The sequence below is a fragment of the Channa argus genome, chromosome 16, assembly GCF_033026475.1.
Source record: "Channa argus isolate prfri chromosome 16, Channa argus male v1.0, whole genome shotgun sequence".
Lineage (NCBI taxonomy): Eukaryota > Metazoa > Chordata > Actinopteri > Anabantiformes > Channidae > Channa > Channa argus.
Window position 1 is genome coordinate 8,909,915 of NC_090212.1, and position 23,710 is coordinate 8,933,624.

At 40.1% G+C, this 23,710-nt stretch overlaps 1 protein-coding gene across 26 annotated transcripts in view; it reads left to right on the forward strand.

Annotated features, from left to right (window-relative positions):
* LOC137101345 (ryanodine receptor 3-like) overlaps nucleotides 1-23,710 on the forward strand; it is a 91,305-nt gene that overhangs the window by 24,532 nt on the left and 43,063 nt on the right. For 18 of the 26 annotated variants that reach the window (XM_067479671.1, XM_067479672.1, XM_067479649.1 and 15 more), the window contains 30 exons: nucleotides 1,260-1,334; nucleotides 1,532-1,610; nucleotides 2,092-2,204; nucleotides 2,872-2,971; nucleotides 3,425-3,518; nucleotides 4,362-4,436; nucleotides 4,940-5,096; nucleotides 5,730-5,894; nucleotides 6,335-6,456; nucleotides 7,379-7,559; nucleotides 8,377-8,512; nucleotides 9,781-9,876; nucleotides 10,149-10,267; nucleotides 11,433-11,566; nucleotides 12,104-12,345; nucleotides 12,622-12,814; nucleotides 14,380-14,596; nucleotides 14,669-14,773; nucleotides 16,938-17,041; nucleotides 18,225-18,308; nucleotides 18,599-18,758; nucleotides 20,123-20,270; nucleotides 20,511-20,716; nucleotides 20,929-21,103; nucleotides 21,494-21,702; nucleotides 21,783-21,982; nucleotides 22,218-22,284; nucleotides 22,364-22,524; nucleotides 22,648-22,813; nucleotides 23,348-23,434. In XM_067479671.1, coding sequence (XP_067335772.1) covers nucleotides 1,260-1,334; nucleotides 1,532-1,610; nucleotides 2,092-2,204; nucleotides 2,872-2,971; nucleotides 3,425-3,518; nucleotides 4,362-4,436; nucleotides 4,940-5,096; nucleotides 5,730-5,894; nucleotides 6,335-6,456; nucleotides 7,379-7,559; nucleotides 8,377-8,512; nucleotides 9,781-9,876; nucleotides 10,149-10,267; nucleotides 11,433-11,566; nucleotides 12,104-12,345; nucleotides 12,622-12,814; nucleotides 14,380-14,596; nucleotides 14,669-14,773; nucleotides 16,938-17,041; nucleotides 18,225-18,308; nucleotides 18,599-18,758; nucleotides 20,123-20,270; nucleotides 20,511-20,716; nucleotides 20,929-21,103; nucleotides 21,494-21,702; nucleotides 21,783-21,982; nucleotides 22,218-22,284; nucleotides 22,364-22,524; nucleotides 22,648-22,813; nucleotides 23,348-23,434 — 4,170 coding nt within the window. Of the gene's footprint in view, nucleotides 1-760; nucleotides 776-1,259; nucleotides 1,335-1,531; nucleotides 1,611-2,091; nucleotides 2,205-2,871; nucleotides 2,972-3,424; nucleotides 3,519-4,361; nucleotides 4,437-4,939; nucleotides 5,097-5,729; nucleotides 5,895-6,334; nucleotides 6,457-7,378; nucleotides 7,560-8,376; nucleotides 8,513-9,780; nucleotides 9,877-10,148; nucleotides 10,268-11,432; nucleotides 11,567-12,103; nucleotides 12,346-12,621; nucleotides 12,815-14,379; nucleotides 14,597-14,668; nucleotides 14,774-16,937; nucleotides 17,042-18,224; nucleotides 18,309-18,598; nucleotides 18,759-20,122; nucleotides 20,271-20,510; nucleotides 20,717-20,928; nucleotides 21,104-21,493; nucleotides 21,703-21,782; nucleotides 21,983-22,217; nucleotides 22,285-22,363; nucleotides 22,525-22,647; nucleotides 22,814-23,347; nucleotides 23,435-23,710 lie in introns of all 26 variants that reach the window. The other 8 variants (XM_067479651.1, XM_067479662.1, XM_067479663.1 and 5 more) reach the window with 4 other exon arrangements.

Genomic DNA, 23,710 nt, shown 5'->3' on the forward strand with positions numbered 1-23,710 from the left:
AGCCAGACAGGAGATACAGTTCAGTGCCTGTTTCTTTTCTTATATCTCACGGCAGTTCAAAGTGTAGTCAGATTATTTTTTTTATTTTTTATTTTTTGCTGCAATGCTTCTCCACATTTTGAATATTATTTTTCTTCCTGATATAAGCCACAATTTCACCTACTGTGCTAAATCTGTGTAACGCACACTGCCCAGCCGTGGGGTAAGGAAGTGAGCGGGAGACTCCGTTTTATTGGCTGTGTTGATTGCAGCTAGATGTGCCTCACCGCATTAAGCTTAGTACCTCAGCCGGCAGTAGCCAGCAGCACAGAAGAGGCCTGGAAGCAAGTGCTGCAGTCTGCCCAACAAAACTGCATCAAATCAGAGGCAGGCTAATGTCCCAGCAGCAAATGCAAAGGGATTTGTGAAAAACAGAGGCGATGAAACACGGCAAAAGAGAGGAAACACGATTCATGTATCTCTCTGATGTTATACTATATAGCTAAAAAGGTATTTTGTGCATTGCTTGTAGATTTTAAGTTCAATGTGACTTTTTTTTATAGTGAACCTTGGCTGTTTGGCATTGTCTCACAAATTATTTCCGGATCTTGTGCCAAAGGCTGTCAATCCGTGTCAAAAGTTTTGACAATCATATGTGCCCCCAAGACTTTAATAAGTTGAACCAAGGATTAAAATTAAAGGCAGAGTGAGGCAGAAAGTCTCAGGAGAACAACGGTTCTCTCTGAATAATGACACTCTTTCTTGCCTTAATGCTTCCTAGAGGCTCATAAGGAAGGTGAGTAACATGGGAGTTGCTTGCCGAAGAAAAGAAAATTTCCTCTTTATCTCCTCCATCTCTACCAGTAGAGATATTATTTTGTTCCCCTCCTGCATCTTAACCCAACCCTATGAGCAGTGGACTCATTCCCTGCTAACGCTGAAATGACAGTAGTTGTGCATCCTTCCCACATTCCTGTAGTTGGAGTGCAGGAAAGATGATCCTGTATCCTGTTTCGCTCATGGATACAGGAGCAAGAAACATCATCCCCTGTGGCAAGTCGGATTGCATGTCCTCAATGGTGAGATGGGGTGGCAATCCCTTCCCAGGAAATATGTCCCCCCAGCTTCAAAGGTCATCGTCGTCGGTGAGGAGCGCCCCGTTAAGGTCAACTCTTTGTGCTAGAGGTCTGGTCTGGAAGCAGTTGGAGGGCTGTTCTGTCATAAGCTTAAGCTGACACGTAAATATGAATTTGTCTTTGTTTTTGTGCATGTGAATGTAGGCAGCGCATAGTGGTGGACACAAGACTCTTCTGTATGGACACGCCATCCTCCTACGTCATTCCTTCAGCTCTATGGTAAGCGTTTCCCTACTGACCATGTCTCCATTAAAAAAAAAATAATTCAACCACATAATCCTAAACGTAGCATTTAAACGTCATTGGCAGTTTAAGTGTAAGTCACATGAGCAGCAGTGTGTGTGAGCAAGGTCACCTTGGTAGAAGTGTGCTTATGACAGCTCTGTCTCATGTGATTTGTTGCGTGTTGGCCACAGTACCTGGCCTGTTTGAAGACATCAAGGTCACAGACAGATAAGCTGTCCTTTGATGTCGGGCTGCAGGAGGACTCAACAGGTAAAACAAAGGCTCTACTACAATTTGCTTTTATCTTCCTATTTTATTCTCGCTACTTTTTTCTTTTTTTTTTTTGCTTCTGTCTTTGTTTCTTTGTCTGCCTCACTGTGTCTCTCTCTGCACGTTTTTTGTTCAAGAGCTCAAGATCTCCGTTGATATTCCCTGTGGAGCACAGTAGACATGCAGTGTGGTTCTTTTGTCAGAGCTGATAACATCTCTCTGGCACATTTGTTAGCTATCCCGATGCGCTGGACCCACTTCATATATACATTCATAATTATTTCATACCGTGCAGCAGATTAGCAGTCGCTTCAGTGTGACTTGAAAAGATTGTTGCCATGGTGCATTCATGTCAGTCCATATTCTCAAATCAGCCTTATTACATTGTCAGTAATTATTTTGTGGCTAGTTACACTCGGATGGTCACATATTTAGTTTTTTAAATTAAAATACAGACAAATGCAGTATATGTGTATTTTAGGTGAGGCCTGTTGGTGGACGATCCACCCTGCATCTAAACAAAGATCGGAAGGAGAGAAAGTGCGCATAGGTGATGACCTCATCCTCGTCAGCGTGTCGTCAGAGCGATACCTTGTAAGTTAATTAAATTTCATTTTATCATTGGAGCTGTAGCTTGTCTGTGTGCATGCCTAATGTAGAAGTCTAAGAACATGAACTTTGCCCTCCCTGATCTTACAAAATTTCAAATGATCCCAAACCTGTTAACACATTCTGTGCTCCTGAAAAGGCTTGATGTTAAAGGGAACAGCTTTTTCCTTCTTAAAGACACTACTAATAACAATAGGCAGCATTTTACTATTAGACCATAATACCTTCAGAGCTTAGTATCAGATCACTGTGCAATGTAAACATCAAAAAATGTGTTCCGTGTGATCCGTAAAGTTGGTGACTCCCATCCATCTCCCACCCACCATGGCAGTAAGAGCAGGGCTGGATGACCTCTTTCGCCTTTCAATAACGAAAGTCAATCTGTTAGTCTGTCCCTGCTGTCACTCAGCAGTTGGTGAGGGATCCAGGCAGGAGGCTGATCAGGGCACATCTGCCACAAAATTTGAGTGATATGTGCAAGTGCCACAGTGAAAAATATGCCACATATGTAGACATACACAACATTTTAGCCCTCCAGACAGCATGAATCCCCAAACAGCCGTCAAAGAAATTTTTATCTGAACCCATCCTGACAACTTCCTTACCTTGTTTTTGATGCACACAGAATGTAATCTTTCCTTATTTCCTGCAGCACTTATCCATTTCCAATGGTAACACCCAGGTAGATGCTTCTTTCATGCAAACCCTGTGGAACGTCCATCCCATCTGCTCTGGTAGCAACATTGAAGAAGGTAGAAGCTTCACACAAAGCCTCAGAAACATCCCAACAATTTACCTTAAAGATTCCACCATGTTTTTAAATTAGCAAAATTAATAAATGAAAAGAAAAAAAACATAAGAAACCAATAAAACACACACTTCAAGTTCTATCACAGCATTTTATAGTTTGTTTCAAACATGAATCTAACGATTTCAAGTTTTTAAAGACATATTGTTTTTCCAGAAAGGCTGCACAGCTCGAATGCTTTTTGAAGGCTATATGGAAATTACTGTATCAGTACTGGATCTGTATTTCATTCTTAAGTACTTTAGAAAACCATCTGAATGCAAATATGGATCCCTATATTTGTTCAGCCACTGTTAGTGCTCTCCAGATAACATCTCCGTGATGACAGGGATTCAGTCAGGAAATGAAATGTCCATAGTCACCCTACCTAAATCTTTTGTTCTTCACTGTCCAACAGGCTACCTGTTGGGTGGTCACGTGATGCGGCTGTTCCATGGACATGACGAGGTAGTGACCATTCCAGGATCAGACCAGAGTGAAGAGCAGCAGAGGTGTGAGAACATGCAACAAACTAGACTACATTGCAACGTTAGGGGGTCACACTGTAGAAATGGCAAAGCATTTACGTAGCACATGAGAAGCTCACTGACCTGTGAGTTACCTATGGTGCCACCGCTTCATAAAAATGCTTCTAACCAGAGTAACACTCAGCTCTCCAGGGAGTCAAAATGGTGGCTGCGTTATTTTTAATCGTAGTTTCCCTGCTTGATGCCAGTACAGATAAGGTAGGCCACGGAAAAATAGCACACTATGCCTGAAGTGGGTCAAAACAGCGGGCAAGGCCCATACACACGTAGGCAGGTGCCAGGAGATATGTGTTCCTCCTGGGAACACACACACACCCACACACACACACAATGTCTATTTTTAGATCCGAGCATGGCAAATATGGAGGCCAGAATAGATATTCAAAAGCTTTGGCTTTTCTCCTAGTGTTGTCCTTGAAATTCAGCTGAATGATCATGCTTTTTAGAGGACTCACATTTTTCTGGGATAGATCAAACACACTCCAACCTGTCAGCGATGGTGGATAAGTAATTTCTCATATCTTTAGACCCAGTAACCCATATTCTTGATCGACAGCATAGCTGTGAGTTATCTGAGTGCACGTTTCTGAAGGATGTCAGGCTGTAGTTGGCGGAGTAAATACCACCCGTGTGTGTGTTTATGTGTATTAGATGACATCCTCCCACTGAATATCTGTGTGACAAGTAGGAGTTATCAGGTGCCGTTCTTTTAAGTCACAATGAATGACCTTGACAGTATCAGTGGTGGCTAGACATTTTAGGCATCTGCAGTCAGAGAACCCACTCATGCTTCTTCTGCATCCCCAGGATAGTCAACTATGAGACGGGTAAAGCCGGTGCCAAGGCGAGGTCCTTGTGGAGACTGGAACCTCTCCGGATTAGGTGGGCAGTGTTGCATATGATCTGTTATTTGTTCACTTCCTTGTGGTATCTCACCCCTAATATATTTTATGTAATTATTTATTTTTCTTTTTTTTCCCTCCTGTCTCACCTCACCCTTTTCTATCTGCTGTGTCTCTTTACATCTTAATTTTTCTCATTCCTTCTGTACCTTTGCTTTCCTCTTTCAAGTTCTGGTCCAAACTATTTTGCTGGGATGAAGTAATTTCTTTCTGCTTTTCACTTCACTTCTTTTGACAAATTTCATATTTGAGACGACTAACATGCTTTGACCCTCTTTTGTTTTGAAATTTACGAACAGAAACAAAGTGCGTAATTAGAGAAAGATTTCAGCTATTTTCTACCTCATGGCATGCTAGAAATTAACAGCTGGCAGTAATGTTTAGATCAACTAATTAGGAGATATTAGGCTTTCCGTGCTTCATTTTTTCCCCTTGTTTTTTGCTTGGCTGCTTCGTTTTAATTTATCGTTTTGACCTTTACAGCTGGAGTGGGAGCCACATTCGCTGGGGTCAGCCTTTCCGAATGCGCCACCTGACCACAGGTCATTACCTTGCCCTGACCGAGGAGAGGGGGCTGGTTCTGCAGGACCGTGAGAGATCGGACACTGTTGCCACAGCCTTCTGCTTCAGAGCCTCAAAGGCAAGGACACAGAAACAAGGGCACAGACACACACAAAGATATGTACCTGACTTCATCCTGCTTCTCAAGGTGACTTGTGTCACATGGGATCACTGCGCACTTATTAAACACGCCAAAGGGGCGTGACCTCTAACACTTCCAAGACCTCTAAGTCTTCAAGTCCTCAAATAAACTGTCTACTGTCCTTGGACTGGAAAATCACTTTTTTTTCAAGGACAATGAAATTTACAAGAATTGCTGGACCAATGAAAGTTCCAGACTACTACCTAGGTTAATTTAGCTAAACTTGCAGGCTATGACAGAGCCCACCATTTAGAAATACTCAACATAATGGATTTTCTACATATAATATAATACATTTAACGTGGTTTGTGAAATAACATATCACTGGACACTTCAGTTTGAGAAAAGTGGATTATGAGTTGCAGTTATACCCGATCCTGATGGCAGAACAATCATCTCGCTGTGATGGAACAATGCATAGCAGATGCTATGGACATTTGGTTGGTGTCATGATTAAGAACAAATCTGTGTGCAAGATGTCTGAATGTGCACATGCTTGCATTGTGCTCACATTGTCATGCAATTCACACTGACAGCTTTGACGTTTTGACTTTCTCCTCCACTGTTTAGGAGAAGCTGGAGCAAAGCCCCAAGCGGGACATCGAGGGCATGGGGGTGGCTGAGATTAAATACGGGGACTCGCTCTGCTTCATCATGCACGTGGCCACGGGACTCTGGCTCTCCTACCAGGCACCTGATGTCAAATCTGCCCGTCTAGGTCCTCTTAAGAGACGAGTGAGTGGAGACAAAAACAAGATCACACCAATGGGGCTTCCACCCAGAATGAAAAGCTGATACGGAATTAAAGAAAATTATTATATTTGCGAGATTCCTTAAAGCAGATAATTATTGTAAGGGTAATGAGTTGGCTGAATTAAGATGATTGTCTATTGGTTTGTATTGCTGCCTTGGATAAACATAAACCTTATCCTTTGGCTTCTGTGTCAGAAGTGATAGAGGTGTGTGTGCAATAATGTGTGTGACAATGTGTCCTCCATGTAAACACTGCCACATAGCCTGTAGTGTCAGCACCTGTGTTCCAGACATTGTGGCTCAGCACTGGCTGAGGATGGCTGGAGACTTTCTCTCCTTTAAATGTGTCCCTTTTCTCTTTTCTCAGTATCATATAATATCATCATCTCACCATTTTTCTCTCTCTGTCATGTCATTTCCAGGCATGCCTACATTCTGAAGGTCACATGGATGACGGACTGACCCTCCAGCGATGTCAACACGAAGAGTCTCGTGCTGCACGCATCATCCGCAACACCACACTACTCTTTAACTTGTTTATCAGGTATGTTGAAAAAAATATGCTGCCATTACTCACTGCTGCAAACAGTGACATAATTGCACAAATGGCCCAGTTAAACCAAATTACTGTACACATTTGTCTTGAGCCACTTTTATTGGAGTTATCTGCAAAATGCCCTGTCACTTGTACACATTATGTAAGAACCCCACTGATAATAGTAGAGCATAATTAACAGTGACGATAAAACAGTCCCTAGTGTCACCACATCATCAAATAATAGCTGTAGCCTAAACACCAAATATTCTGAAGGCCCACAGACTCACGCATAATCCACACAATTGTGATGTAATGTCCCTCCAGATTGTGAAGGCACCTACTGAAGAGCTCTGGGCCTGTATGTTTGACTGAATGAGGTGCCAAAACCCCAAACACCTCACTCAGTGGTCCAGTCAGGCATTTCCTAATGGTAAACACTGCGGTGGCATAACAACTATGTGCAGCCAACACTGAAAACGGGAGCTGTGGAGCACATAGGTGGATGTATCCAGTACCCTTATTTGTTATTAAACAGTACACTGTCCCCTGGGTCCCAGTTTGGGCCACTCATGGCAACAACATGTGAGTCTGTCAGCCTCTCCTGCGGCTATGACACATACATCTCCTCATGCCCCTCCCACACATCCGACAGGAGTTATTTTTAGCAGGCCAGCGGAAATCAGCACTTCAGCATGGATGAACCTGTAAGCTAAACATTGTATTAGTCATAACAGCCTCTTATCAAGTCAGCTCAGCCTCCTTGTTAATGTATTTTCAATAAGTTAAATGCATTTTTGATGAATGGGGGTTTATTAAAAGCCTCACCTGACCACCAACATCAGCGGTGTACTTCTTAATAGCATATCTGAATTGGGGTCTTTTTTTGTATATTGACATTTCTGTTCCTTTTATCCCACCACCCTCCTAGAGACCTGGATTGTCTGGGTGTTAAGAATAGAGCACTGGTCACCCTGCCTGTGGAGGAGGTGCTCCAGACCCTCAATGACCTCATCACCTATTTCCAGCTCCCTGATGCTGAGCTGGAGCATGAAGAGAGGCAGATAAAGCTGCGCTCACTTAAGAACCGGCAGAACCTATTCAAGCAGGAAGTAAGTTTCAAAATCCAGGAAGATATAGGAATCTAACAGTCAAGCAAACATTATTTAATTACAGCATTACGTCATCCATATTGCAGCAAAATATTAAAATATTGAGGCAGTTTTAGCAAGCGACGGCACAGATGAGGGAGCTGAGAGCAGTGGTAAATTTGCAACAGACAATAAATGTAAAAGGCTAAAGCGATTGATTCTTTGAGGCGTTTTTCAATGCCATCTTAAATTTGGAGGCATTACATTTGAAGGTGTCAGCAGTTTTTGGTGTTATAAGTTTTCGTGCTGCTGGCACAAGAGCACTGAAGCCTTCTGCTAAGCCTCTAGGGCTTAAATTGCTTTCATCAATTTCAAAATGCCAACAACCTTTACTGAATGTAATGCTATGATGCCAGATATCCAAACTCTTAATGCTAACTGCCGCTAAAACATACGACCATAAAAACGAATGTGAATTAGCCAAATGGGTAACATACTTTTTAAATTATGCATTTTTTGGCATGTCACCTTGCAGCTTATTTACCTTTATATCTATGATAATACACCAAGAATTGCGGCTGGCTTTGGCCCACCCCTTACATTATGTATTAGACTAATAGGTCAATTTGTCCCTGTAGAAGGCTGACTCATGATATTTTAGGCATTTTGATTTATCAGCAATTTCCATTTTGTCTTTCTACAACCTCAATTTATCTGATCAGTATAGAAATTGTCTCTGTAGTATAAATCACCATGACACAACAACCAAATGGGAAAAGAGAGATCCCGTGTGTTAATGCGTGTTAATTGTATGATGTTAAATGTGTATATTTCTTAGGGCATGCTGACTCTGGTGTCTAACTGTATCGACCGTCTGAACGTGTACAACAGTGCAGCTCACTTTGGGGAGTGTGCTGGGTTGGAGGCAGGAGCAGCCTGGAAAGACATTCTCAACCTACTGTATGAGCTGCTGGGTAAGAAGCTGGTCTATGACATATGAACATATAACTGCTGTAACCATTCGCAGAGATGTGAGTCATCATTTCAGGAGTAGCTTTGGGCACAGCAGTTCACCACAGCAGAAATGTGTTGACCTTCATCTTCAGAGAAGATGAAGAAGATTTGCAGACGCTACATTCTTAAGGATTATGTTCTGAAGCTGCCAATATTCACACTTCTCAACATTAGACACAGGACATATAATCCCACACATATGTAACTTCAGCATTCACACACATTCCCCCATTGTTTTGGAAAATATTTAGTGGCTTGTGGCCCACTGCATACAAAAGAGTTTTTCTGTTATGATGTGCTTCCAGATCAGCAGCCAAAAAAAGATCACCACCACACACCCCAACATACACACACCCTATTGGCCGGATGGCTCAGTGGCAGTTTCATGTCAGTTCTCGTTACTGTTAAATGCTATTTTCTTTTTTGTTTACTTGTCACTGAGCTCCTTGTGCCCCTATAGCATAATATCGTTAGGTCCTCCTCTCCAAAATTTGCTTTGATCTCTTGCACTGCTGGCATATGCTCTGTCAGATAAACACACATCATACAGAGTATATATAGGCTTTCCCCGTCTTTCTGATGACTACAATGTTTGACTCGAACATTTATTTCCCTAGCTACCTTTGAGCGCAGAGAAATAGAGAAAAGCACGATTTGGTTAATATATTTCTCATGCTTAAAGATAGGAAGTGGACAGTATGTAAAATGTATCTCCTGTCAGGCTGAAGCCCTTCTGCCCTTCTAATTGTGTCCTTCACACTGTTATTTACACCGATTTCACCCCCTGGCTCTTATTAAGCTTCCAGCCACGTCTCTCTCATCCCCCGTTCCCTCCTCCACACACCTGCTCCGGCACACCACTAAATGGATTTGGGATGCTTCCATCCTTCCTTCCTTTCTTCTCTATCTGTCTGTGTTGGTGACCCTGTCTTTTTTTTTTTCTTTTTTTTTTGCTAGGACATATGTGGGTGTGTTTGTCCTCATGTGTTTATATCTTTCTGTCCTAGATGAATATGTATGAGGTTGTCCAAACAAAATCACTCCCTCCCTCTTCATGGCTTTGGGCATGTTTAAAGGTGTTCACATTTGACATATGAGGCACTGTTTTTAGTTTTTGAGATTGAAGTTACATTTGACAGGGCACTGACAGGGACTCATCAAACCATCCTAAATAAATTTAAATCGGCCATAGAATTTGAGTCATGCACAATTTCTTTGTGCCCTGCAGCGGCGCTAATCCGAGGAAACAGGAACAACTGCACCCAGTTCTCAAAAAACTTGGACTGGCTGGTTAGTAAGCTGGAGCGACTGGAGTCCTCCTCAGGTATTCTCAGCATTATTCTCGCACACATACTGAGCTAGTTTGTGTCAAATTGACACAATACTGTCAAAATATACCTTTGACGACAGTCTCAACAGAGACATCAGTCATGAATGATGTGGAAAGATGACACTGCTTAAAAATATATACAGGTACCTAAATGCATATAAGCAGCACTAAGTGTTGATCTGCTGGACGTGTCTTTGACGAGTGTCCTCTGGGATGTCTTTCTCCTCTGTGGATGTTGACTAATTGATGAATTTGCGGCTGTGCAGGCATCCTGGAAGTTCTGCACTGCATTCTAATTGAGAGCCCTGAGGCCCTCAACATCATCCAGAGAGGACACATCAAGTCCATCATATCGTTGCTCTACAAGCATGGACGCAATCACAAGGTGAGCAGCAAGGGGCACCGCTAAAATCAAATGTTAATATTTGGTAGGATCTCTATGACTTTTTGGTGGTTTATGACATGGTTGATAAGTTAGTGGTCTTGGTGAAAAGGAACCACATACTGAAATTATAGTAAGGAAAGTGGAAACAGCAAATTAGGGTAAAATAATAAAGCAATAACATTTGTTTTTAAAAAAAAGTTTATCATAAAAACAAGAAAGAAAAGGGAAACGCTTTGCTTGGCTCTGTACAAAGTAACACAATCTGACACAATCTGACAACCAGATCTTGGTTGGGGCTTGTAACTTGGTTGCCTGGCAACTGCACCTAGCAAAGAAATAATCCAGTACACAACCCACCATAAAATGGGGAACTGTTGTTTACACTTTGTTTTTTTGTTCTGATTAAAAAAACGAGGTATATAATAGTGAGGTATAACAGCTTTATATCTGCTGGTACTGTTGGTGGGTTTTGTTACCAAAGTAAAAGTGAAGTCAGCCTGTTTATCTTGTACCCAGTCATCTCCAATCCTGTCCACATTAGGCTCCAAAGCTCTTTGTTTAATACACATATATTTCAATAACCTCTCCCTTTAGGCTTCTTTGTCACTTTATTTCTCTTTAGCACCTCATTCATTGTGCTTATTTTCCACCAGCATACAAATTTCCATCCTTCACAGAACATTCCTTGGAGCTTGCATGCAGTGTGTCATCAAAATAAATCAATCTGTTTAACAGCGAAATGAGATCAGGAGCAGGATGTCCGCTGGCCTGGTCATAAATCAGCAGGAATGTTTCAGTTTGCTTTGGAAGCAGGAGTAATAGGCCAGTGATACAGCAAAAGTGCTTTAGCCTGTCACCCTTGGCTGAGCTTTCTGACACGTTTAGTTCTACTGTATCGTTAAACTAACATCAAAGGGATATTATTGCACATGTTTTGCCCGTGGTAAACATCTCAGTAGCGATTGTTCATCGCTGCCCAGGTCTCTTCTTCAGGGACAATCTCATTTTATGCAAAGATAATTAGTCATTTCTGTAAAGGTATGGATCCAAATCCAGGGCTTGTTGGGGAAAGTCAGATCAATTTGTCATCAGTTTTTTTGGGACCTGTTTTCTCTCAATATTTGTGCTTGTTTTAATTTCTGGTGCATTCACTGTCTTTTTTTAGATTCTGGATGTGCTCTGCTCGCTGTGTGTATGCAATGGCGTAGCTGTACGAGCTAATCAAAACCTTATCTGTGATCACTTGCTGCCCAAGAGAGATCTGCTGCTGCAAACACAACTAGTCAATGATGTCCAAAGGTTAGCAAGCCATCCACGTATTGTGCCTCCTTTTAACATATTTTTCTGATATTTAGTTTTCATTAATATTAACTTTAAATATACACTTGAAAGGTCTCATTTAGAAAAGGCACACTTTTAATGTTGAGTGTGCCCATGTTCTCATAACAACGTGATCTGCAAATGGGACTCAGTACACTAAAGTGTAATGCGAATGCTCATACAAGTGTATTGGGGCCTTTTATATGCTCCATTCTCATATCCTTAAACAGTTGTCCTTGTACAATGAAAATAAACATCTGAGTTAGGGTGATATTATTTTACCTACATTTAATATAACAAATCTCTATGTCTTGACTCAAGTGAAATGATCTAATTTGCTCTGTTACATCAACACTTTCCAAACTAAATCCATTAGAAACAATTTTCTTTATCTTATGCTGAGGGAACAGTTGTTCATTAGAGTTAAAAGTAAAAGATCATATTACAAATGAATGTGAGAATATCTTATTTGCTGTAAGGGACATCTAATGACTTTATATTTGTTTTCATTACCAGTATGAGACCGAATATTTTCCTCGGGGTGAGCGAGGGCTCAGCTCAGTATAAGAAGTGGTACTATGAGCTGGTGATCGACCATGTGGATCACTTTGTAACCAGCGAACCCTCACACCTCAGAGTGGGCTGGGCTAACTCTAAAGGGTATGCACCCTACCCTGGGGGAGGAGAGGGCTGGGGGGGCAATGGAGTCGGAGATGACCTCTATTCGTTTGGTTTTGATGGACTCCATCTCTGGTCAGGTCAGTGTGCAGAGAACAAATTCAGTGTTGTGTGTGTAACTGGCAACATAATACGTATTAAAGATGAGTCGTAACCCTGGGCTACAGCCAGGTTGTGTCTAGACAGAATCAGATTCCTGCAGGGCCAATGTCTTTGCCCAGATTGTGTGTAGCTGTGTACTTGTGTGTGCAAATATGCTTGTTTAGTCCTGCGTCTGTGAGAGAGACGTGATCTGTGCCAGCATCACTTACTGGTTCATATTTCACATAAAGTGTCTGTGTGCGTGTCCTGAACAGGTCGTGTCCCACGAGCGGTTGCATCAGTGAACCAACACATCCTGACCTCAGAGGATGTGGTGAGCTGTTGTCTGGATCTTGGAGCACCCAGCATATCCTTCCGGATCAATGGACAGCCAGTCCAGGGCATGTTTGAAAACTTCAACACAGACGGCCTCTTCTTCCCTGTTGTTAGCTTCTCAGCAGGGGTCAAGTGAGTTTTTGTTTGTTTCTCCTGTGTGCTCTCTGAAAAATTAAAGAAAGTAATTCAGTGATGATGTATGAGCTGCAACAACAAGCACAAGCAGATTTAAATGATAATCGGAAGCCATATATACACTCATACAACCACTGCCTGCAAGAAAGTCATCAAATGTATCCACTTATTTTTGCTGAAATCCAATAATCTTCAAGACCTTGACATTGGACACAGGTAGCAGGGAATAGCTTCGTAAGCTTCTCTGTTGCCACGGTGACCACAGAAAGAGTGACTGACAGGACTTTAAAATGGAATTTCAGGCTCCAGCAGTTTTTTATATGATTCCATCATTGACTTTGACTTATTAAAGCAAAGGGGCATTTAGCATTTACAGCTTTCATCTTTGAAGCCCAGACAAACACTTGACACCAAGAGACTAGACTTTCATTTGGTCGTGTAAAGTATCTGAAAGTGAATTAATTTCTTACTGGCTGATGAAATTACATTTTGAAAAAAGGAATACTATACCTGATAGTGTACAGTATGTGGTATGGAAAAGATACGATAGGTGTCCTGAGAGATGATAAGAAAGACCTGTTTCCTTTGTTTCCAAACAGTCTGAGAAATTTTGAATGTGCATGTCTTTGTTGCCTGCGTGGGCATTGTTTCATTCATATGGGCACTGGGGACGTAAAGCTATGCATTATTTCCCTTCCTTTGCTTCCACTTTTCACTTTTCATGCTGTCTCTTCTACAAATGTACACATTACATTTCTAAATTACATCTAACAGCCTCATCCTTCTCACACAGTAGACTGTATATAGCAAAAGTACAGAGAGTGTGGAGATGTTAGGTTTTTTGTTTTTGTGTGCCATATTGTGAGGAATCCCCCCCTGCTTTTTTGTTTTTCATCTTAATTTTCTGTAATGATTCTGAAAAGTGTCACTACAACTTTGCTGTCTTACCTTTGCTCCATATCCATCAAATAAAATTAACATTAACATCATTAACAAGCCTATATTTCTGTCTTTAGGTACGTAGGTTTTCATATCCATATTTAACGTGACAACCCAATAAACACCTTTGACCTGGGAAAACCTTGTCCATGAATCTGACTCAGTGAACAGGGTTAACATCTCTGTGGAGATAAATGTGCCGCAAACTGACAGCCACTCATCTCAGTAATTGATGGCTGCAAACAGAATGGGCCTGGTTACATAATGTCTACTACATGAGTAGCTATTTCAGGCCACACCAGGAGAGTGTTTTCACAGAGATGGCCTAAGATGCTAAACGTGCTCGTGTCAGCACGTAGGCTGATACTGACTGAAACAGATTAAAAGGAGAAAAAGTAGTTACATATAGATGTGTGTTTGGTTTTCTTTTCACTGGCTGTTTCTTTCATTAAGACATTTCTTTCATTCATCCGATTATAACTTATATATACAGTATATATTATTTATCGAATTTACTCTATATTTTCACACACTTTCTCTGATTAAATACAATTTTCTATTGCATTTTTATTGTGTAACACAATACAATAGGTCAAGAAATTACCAGCATTTTATCTCATTAGGGTGCGTTACCTGTTGGGTGGTCGACATGGTGACTTTAAGTTTCTGCCTCCGTCAAGTTATGCTCCATGTTATGAGGCTCTGCTGCCGAAAGAGAAGATGAAAGTAGAACTGGTGAAAGAGTACAAGAGAGATTTGGAGGGAGTTAGAGATCTGCTGGGCACCACTCAGTTCATGTCGCAGGCCTCCTTCATCCCCACACCTGTAGAAACCAGCCAGGTAAGTAAACAGGACCACTGTAATGCGGTGATTCATTAGACAAATGTGTTGATATATTTTTAATGTCCTCAGATTGTCATGCCACTTCATTTGGAGAAGGTTAGGGACAAGCTGGCTGAGAACATCCATGAGCTGTGGGGAATGAATAAGATTGAGCTTGGCTGGTCATATGGCAAGGTAAGAAATATTCAGGTTGTTTCTTTAATTAATACAATACCCTGCACAGAATAATATTCTCTGAATCTAAAAATAAAAGCATAATCCATACATTTTGCCATGTTTTTGGAGAAATAAACGTCACAATTAGTCATTGCCTAAACAAATTAGAGTTAAAGACCAGCTCAAAAAGCATTATTAGTATTAGAATATAACCGTCACAAAAGCCTGTACGTCATCTTGCTTTCTCTTCTATAATTTGCGGTTCACACCAAAAAGAGGGTAAGTGGAAAACACTTTCATTTTCCATGATAAATGCTTTTTCGTACTGCTCATTTAGATGCTTCATTCCAGTTTGTTTGTAGCAGAGTCATTGTGTTTGTGTTTAAATATAACTCATGAAATGCAAAGTATTGTTTCACCCAAGGGCAGAACAGGATGCTTTAGCAATTTCTGCACAGCAATAAACCAAAAGGGGGAGTCTGTATTTAAATTTTCTGCATTCATATTCTAGACAGTTTACAAGTTTTCCATTGCTTTTAAAAGAGAACTTGGACATTTTTGGCTTACGGTTGCCAAATGTTAGATGAGTAGATCAGTACCATGCTGGCTAACGTTGAGCTTGAGCCATCGTTAGCATAAAGACAAATAATAGGGGAAGTGACTAGTTTGACTCTGTCCAAACTTAACGAAATGAAAATGAGCTTATTTAAAAAATTAGCTTTTTTTGTTTAAAAAACAAAACTTAAAGGTTTTGTTGGGTTATACTTTTATGCCTGACTGTTTCTAAGGTCAGCACAGGAATAACTAGAGTAACTATGCTAAACTATACTAACAGAAGACAGTTAGTATAGTTTAGCATAAAAGCTCAAAGCAGAGGAAAACAACTAGCGTAGCCTGGCTTTGTCCAAAGTTCAAACCTAAAAGTGACAGAGTCTCCAGGAAAATAAAACTCTTCAGAGCTTTGTTTGTAGGAACTTTTTTCTTTTTAGCTTTTGACCAAGCTAGGCTTCCTCTTTGCTCCACTTAACATTATGTTAATGCTAAGCTAAGCAACTCCAGGTCTAGCATTATATAAAAGAGACATAATTGGCATGAATGTTTCTCATTTAACTCTTGGCACATTACAGGCCGATGAAAAACGCGAATTAAATTTACATAATAAGAAATATAACATTAGTTATATTAAGTTTTGTCTGTAAAAGACTCCTTGAGGACGTGGTTGGTTTATTGTGCACTGGCTAAAGGTAAACAGCAAAGTTAGCTGTTTTGCCCTTAAAGAAACAGATGATAACACAAACAACAGTATGAAAAATGACCTATGTCTTTAATAACATTATACATACTGTATGATAACCCTCCATATATCACTAATGTTAGACTGCTAGACCTTTACTTTGTTTGTACATCTGTAGTGTACTTAAGTGTGTAATCTCATTATCAAAAATTATTATTATTTTTCGCTAATTTGAGGGGTCAGAGCACTAATTATCAAATACTACTAAAATGCTAGCCATGGTGCATATAATATTATCACTGCTTGTTCTTTGCTCTGTAGTTCTGTTTCATCGTGTTTAATTGCAGTACCATTCGTAGTAGATTAACAAAATATTGTTTCTTCTTTAGCTTTGGATGCATATAAATACCTTTTCATGTGTTGTTTGTTCCACAAATATAATGGTCTAAGAGGGAGAACTACCAGATTTCCTGTAGAGTTCTTGAGCTGGCTGGTAGTCATTGGACCCCCACACACGGCTGCATATCTGTACACAGCCCTGCATGTTTTCTTGGTAAACATCCACCACTGCCATGCCGCCTCCTCTGAGCAGCATTGCCAAAGGGGATTATTTGACACAAAGTGCAGCCTCGAGAGAGGTGTCACACCTCTTACTTGGTATTCTAGTTGTACACATTTCTGTCTCCCCCAAGAAAACATGCTCCCTCGTTCATAACATGTTCACTAGAGTAAACTGTCTTATCACTGCAACCAGTAGCACCCTGTATTTAGACCATATTCCCATTCCCTTGTTAGTTCACAATGACATTGACTTACAAGGCTGTGTAGTTCATATTTGGTTAACTTGCCCTGACAATGTCTTTGCACAAATGATGCTACTGAACAGCAATAAAACGAAGACAATAGAGAAAAGTTGAATTACTTTTATGACTGTTCTTTTTCTCACAGATAAGGGATGATAATAAGCGGCAGCACCCGTGCTTGGTGGATTTCTCTAAGCTGCCAGAAACGGAAAAAAACTACAATCTGCAGATGTCAACAGAAACTCTAAAGTATGTTGAAGATTATTGATTGGTTTTAGTCATGAGCCATATTTTTGTTTTTGAAAAGAAAGACGACATGGTAAGGAGGAGTCAAATACAATCATTTTAATTACAAAAACAAAATGAGAAGAAGAATGATATGAATTAGTGATAATGATAACAATTACTTAATTTGATGTTTTTTTTTTCTTTGATTTTAATGGTTTATGAGCATTAATTAAGAACATCACACTGATGCATTGGTGGAGGTATACAGTATGTTGTAGTGAGACTACTGTATGTCATGTGAGTGTCTGGCAGCCTGATGTTTTCTGCTAAAACTACAGTAGTTTACGGGCTTTGCTTTATTTTTGCCTTGATGTTTTGGAAAACAGTGAGCATGATTATGTGTAACCATTGCTTAGTTAATTCAGTAATACTCAAATAAATTAAAGAACTTTCAATGTATTTGTAAACTCCAGTGTCTAAAATATGATATAAATGTCAAACATTTAGTGTATTGGTTGTGAAGTTTATCATAGGAATGACTAATGGTCAGCTGTTTGTAACAAAGCCGGTAAAAGTTTGAAAAATTATTTAATATGTCTAACATGTTTAACATGACATGTCTACTTGTCCATTATTATTAACCAGGTGTCTTGTTCCTCTTGTAATAATTTTGTAAAGGCCTACCTGTAGATGTAGAGCATAGTTTTCATTTTTCAAAACTGGTAGACTGCGGGCAAACTATAATTTTTATTTGATAAGTTTACCTTACATTTCGCAGTTATGCTGGTGGTCAGGTAATTTTCTCAGTCGGATTTCAACGTTGCACATCTAAAGACCATTAGTCCACGGTCCTTTAACACTTGTCATTGCTCTACTCAACATTTGGTTCCAGTCATTACAGTCCCAGTGAGAGAAGTGCTTTGCATAAATACTCTTTAAATAATAAAGGCATTGCATTGAGGTTGCTGTGATTAATGCTAATCTGCTGCAGTCGCGACACATCTACAGTAGGTGACACAGATTGGTTTCTGAGTGGCATTAAAGTCATTTTGACTGCCACCCTGTCCTCTCACAAGGTGTAAAGAAAATTTGTGTCAACCAATTGTTTGGTACTGTTTGTTTTACCGTACATTCCCACCAAATCATGAGTAATGTCGACTTGTGGATTAAACACAGCCCTTGCTGAATATGTTTGTCTGTGCAGGACCCTGCTGGCATTGGGCTGTCGTGTAGTTCAAGTGAATCCAAATGCTGAAGACTTGCTCAAAAAGATTAAACTCCCTAAGAAGTAGGTGCAAATTCTTATATTTATTCCTGTAAAGGTCCACATTGCTCAGCTAAGCCTACAGTAGCCCAGTTCAGAGCAACTGTTTGGATTGTGTTGAAGATTATAATTGTACTGGCAGTTTCCTTAACTGTCAACTGAAACATGTAATCACAAAATGTCCAGATGTGTATAAACCCATATTGACTGTTAACACACTGTATGTACCACCATTAATATCTATTTCATGCTTCAAATGTATATCATTTACTGTTTATTACATCCATAACTGCGGAAAATGTGTTTTCCTGTAGCTACATGATGTCCAATGGTTATAAGCCATCCCCTTTGGACCTGTCGGACATAAAACTGACTCCAGGTCAGGAGCTTCTGGTGGACAAACTGGCAGAGAATGCTCACAATGTGTGGGCCAAGGACCGCATTAAACAGGGATGGACTTACGGCATACAGCAGGTACAGAGAATGGATTCTACAAGTTGTTACATTTTACAAGTTGGGACCTAACTAAACTATTGTTTGTTCATAATTACATAAAGCCCTACAGTATTTTTATTTCTAGAAAAGATTTCCTTATAGGTTCAAGTAACAACAAAACATCCTTTCCTTATATATCAAAAAAATACAAAGGATTTCTATTATATACCATATCAGTTTGTTCCACTTTACATGAGTGAGTATTCAGATAGTCTATAGTAAAAGGCAACAATATGCACGACATAATCTATAAAACACATCTCCCTGATCATCTCCGTAATGAAGATGTGCTGAAACTGCTTCAACACTCTGCTGTTTATTCTGGGTAGTTTTTCTTTTCAGGCTTTTGGTTTATTTTTGTACTGTACCATATTTTGTATTAAACACACTTGAAAACACATTTTTTCAATCCCATGCTTTCTTGGAATCTGATTGGTTATGTACATTAAAACAATATTTCAATTCAGTGTAAAATTATTATTTTTAAAACCAAACACATTATTGTTAAACTTTAGTTTTTGGACATAGAAAAATTCTTTTTACTTAAAATAACCCTAAATGAATGAATGAATCTTCAAAATATTACTCATAGCTTAGCTAAGTTTTACAAATTCTATATGATTCTAAATGGAGTTTCTGTTTGAATGCTAGTCTCTGAATACCAACTGCATTTGTGTAAACTGACTATATTTACATTTGTAGAAATTTGAACCAACATAGCTACGGTTACACTTCATGTCAGCATTCATACAGTAGCAATTCAACTGTGAAAAAATATCTACATTATAGTTAAGTTAACACTTGATTTGACCTTTTTACTTCTCGGTTTACTAAATAAAGTTACTTTACATTGAAGAGCAGATGTTGGTGCATTTCGTCTTTACAGTTTGTACATCAAGGATCAATAGTTGTCATCAAGAGACCAAATCACTGACCAGTGCTTAAGAAAACGTCTCCAAGATTTTCAGTTAAGCCCTTTAGGGAGAGGAATGTTGTTATACCAGGCCAGACAAATACTGTAACCTGTGATCATAATAAAGCAATTTTTCAAATTAAGCAGTATTATTGTGATACCTCTATCTTTGCACCTCCCCCTCGGGGGGAGTCCTGTAATGAGAAAGGACATAGGAAACATACAGGAAAGTAATGAGCAGCATTAGCCCAATGGAAATGAACGGCCAATTAACTTCTTAATTACTGGGATTGACAGCAGTCAGAGCAAACACAACAGTTGTACATCTGAACTGGCTTTCTTGAGTCAGCCTACTGGAGAAAGAAGCAGGGAAAGTTGTGCAGTTGGTCTGCTGCGTAAGATTGTCTGTGATTTTCTCCTCTTCCTGCAGGATCTGAAGAGTAAGCGTAACCCTCGGCTGGTTCCCTATGCTCTGCTAGATGAGCGCACCAAGAAGTCGAACAGGGACAGCCTTCGGGAGGCTATTCGCACTCTGATTGGATATGGTTACAACATAGAGCCCTCCGACCAGGAAGGCGGTGCGTTTGAGTCATGGATATATTCATTTAAAAATGCACATATGATCAAAGCCCACACTAGTAACAAAATTATTGTTCATATAAAGGATGAAAATTTTAATGACTTAATTTTACAAAACAGATAAAGGATTCAGCCTTCTACCTTCTTTCACTTTGTAATGAAATGGAACAGGTTTCATTGAGGGCATTCTGATTATTTTGAAATAGTAGTCTACAATGTGACACTGTTGTTCTACACAGCAGGACAAGTTGTTGAGCGACTCAGCATCGACAAGATTCGTTTCTTCAGAGTAGAAAGGACGTATGCCGTCAAGACCGGCAAATGGTACTTCGAATTTGAGGCTGTGACAGGAGGAGACATGAGAGTGGGCTGGGTCAGACCTGGATGTAAGCCAGATGTTGAGCTTGGCACAGATAAGCTGGCCTTTGTCTTTGATGGATACAGGGTACGCTTTCAACCAACCTCAAAAAATGTCTAAATGCCCATTAGGTTTATAATGTCAGTTACATTCAATCTCAATTATGAAGGGGTTTGTAATACTAATTGGTGCTAAGACAAATGCCATTAATTAAAATTTGTTTTATGGTGAAAATTTTGGTAGCACTATATATGTTATGATCCTTATCTTATGTTTCATCTGCTTTTTTATGCACAAAGGGCCACTGTCTAAACATGGGCAGTCATTTATTTGGACGCTGCTGGCATCCTGGGGATGTGGTGGGCTGTATGATCAACATGGAGGACAAGTCGATGATCTTCACTCTTAATGGAGAGATTCTTATCACCACCAAGGGCTCAGAACTCTGCTTTACTGACTTTGAAACTGAAGATGGTGAGAAAGCTTGTATACCTGTTTGTAAATGTGAATACAGTGTATACAGGAACAGACACAGTTGTACAAGTATGTTTGAGAGAGTCTCAGAATAATAAGGTGATAATAAGGGCTTGTATGTCCTTGACATCTTAATTTGTAATAAAGCCTTCACATGCAGAGCAGGGAGCATTAAACTCGAATGACCATGCTGGGGATATAAGTGAAAAATAAGTGGCCCCCTGTAATGGAATCACCCTTATTTAATGTGATACTTGTAAATTGCCTTTTTGCAAAAGCTGGATTGATTTTCCCTACCCTCCCAATGTGTGTTTTCTTTGAGTCTTCATTCTCTCCCTCTACTTCGCCTCTCTTACCCTCCCTTCATGGGTTCCTCTGGTTCTCCTTCAGGGTTCATTCCAGTGTGTAGTCTTGGCCTGTCTCAGGTGGGTCGAATGAATCTGGGGAAAGATGCTAGCACCTTCAAGTACTACACCATGTGTGGCCTTCAGGAAGGGTTTGAGCCCTTTGCTGTCAACATGAACAGAGAGGTCACCATGTGGTTCAGCAAACGTCTGCCGACTTTTGTGAATGTGCCGAAGGACCACAACCACATAGCAGTAAGAACAAAAGTGGTAAATTATTTTCTGGTAGAAATTGGTCATGAGATAAATGCAAAGATGTTTTTTCCCATTGGCAGGTTACGAGGATTGATGGCACCATTGATAGCCCGCTGTGTCTCAAAGTGACCCACAAGACGTTTGGCACGCAGAACAGTAATGCTGACATGGTGTTTTGTCGTCTCAGCATGCCTGTAGAGTTCCATTCTCTCTTCAAGTGTAGTCCTGTTGTAGACATGAATGGGGTGCAAGAGGAAGATACCCTTAAAGTGAAACACAGGTATTGGCCTTCTAAAACTCCTTCATATCAGCCAGGCTGATTACATCACTTTTATTATGTGACTTCTTTATATGAATTCAGTAATTGAAGTTTTATTTCAGTTAATTGGCAACTAGGTATACAGGATTTATATAGATGTGAATTATCTGACATCTTAAATAACCGCAGACCAAAACCTTGCTAATGTTCAACTGGTTTGAACTTCACGATCACATGCTTAATGTATTTCTTATAGATATCCACTGAGATCTGTGAGACACAGTGATGAAAGTAGACGAGTGGACTACAGCAGCATCACTATGGTATTGAATCAGCTTTTTTTGAGAATGGAATTCTGCTGTACATCAACAATGTTGGCTGACTCTAATATGTGTCTTACAGTATTATCACTCTGTGAGGGTCTTTGCTGGTCAGGACCCCTCTGGTGTGTGGGTTGGGTGGGTAACCCCTGACTACCATTACTATAGCAACAACTTCAACCTCAGCAAGAACAGAACAGTGACTGTAACCCTGGGAGACGAGCGAGGACGAGTTCATGAAAGGTAAGACCATTTTTGAGACTTTTGACAGTACAATAATTAGTATTTGGCTACCCTTACCACTTATGTACATTATCAAAATGAATGTATATCAAGACTAAATATATGATATTTGCGTTCTTGTAGTGTGAAGAGGAGTAACTGCTACATGGTGTGGGGTGGTGATGTGACCAATGCCGCTCACACCTCCACCCGCAGTAATGTAGACCTAGAGATCGGCTGTCTGATAGACCTGGCCACCGGCCTGGTGACATTCACTGTTAATGGCAAAGAGATATCCACATCCTACCAGGTACCAGATGCATTTAATCTTCACACTAAAGGAATAATAAGACTACATGTCCATGTCAGAACAAATAAATGTCTCATTACATTACCAGTTGTTTATCAATAATCGTTTTACAGTCACTACCTGTTTAAGCGTGCACCTGCATTTTATTCAGTTGACCTTGAGAGCGACTTGTGTTTTCTTTACATTTTTCCAGTGCAGTGATGTCTGCATTGTTGAATTTCAGATTTATAATTTGCCTGTTCAGGCGCACTCTGAGAGCTAAATCTTAAAAACCTTTTGGAGGGTATAATCTTCTTATGTTCTCCTCCGTGAAACTCTGTGAGGCTTCACCCAGCGCTGAGTCATCTGACCAGCCGACACCCTTGAATGATCATGCACAGTCACACAAATAGGCATGCACGCACTAAGTAGTTGAGTTTCATGATGCATCATTAAGCTGCTTTCTGCAAGTCATGGTCTCTCACTCCAGCAAGCCTCTGATGTTTACTTCCTGTGTGGACCATTTACTAACTTGCTGACCTTTTTCCACTCCAGGTGGAACCAAACACTAAACTCTTTCCTGCTGTGTTTGTACGGCCTACAAGCCCGAACCTCTTCCAGTTTGAGCTGGCAAAAATAAAGGTAAAGTCTCGTAATTGTTCCATTTCAACAACCTTCTTACGGGTCTTTCTTCTCTGTGTGTCTGGCTTCACTAGGTTAATGTTTTAGCTTGATATTATCTGCACCAAACATACTGAAGGCTTTATTACCACAATGTTTACTTGCATTGTTTGAAATTCAAAAAGAGAAGACTATGTGACTGAGCAATGTAGCAATGACAAAACGCATGAGAAGTAACTTGCTGAAAAAAATGTCACTACCTTCTTCAGAGAAGTGTCAGTATCATTTTTTTCACAC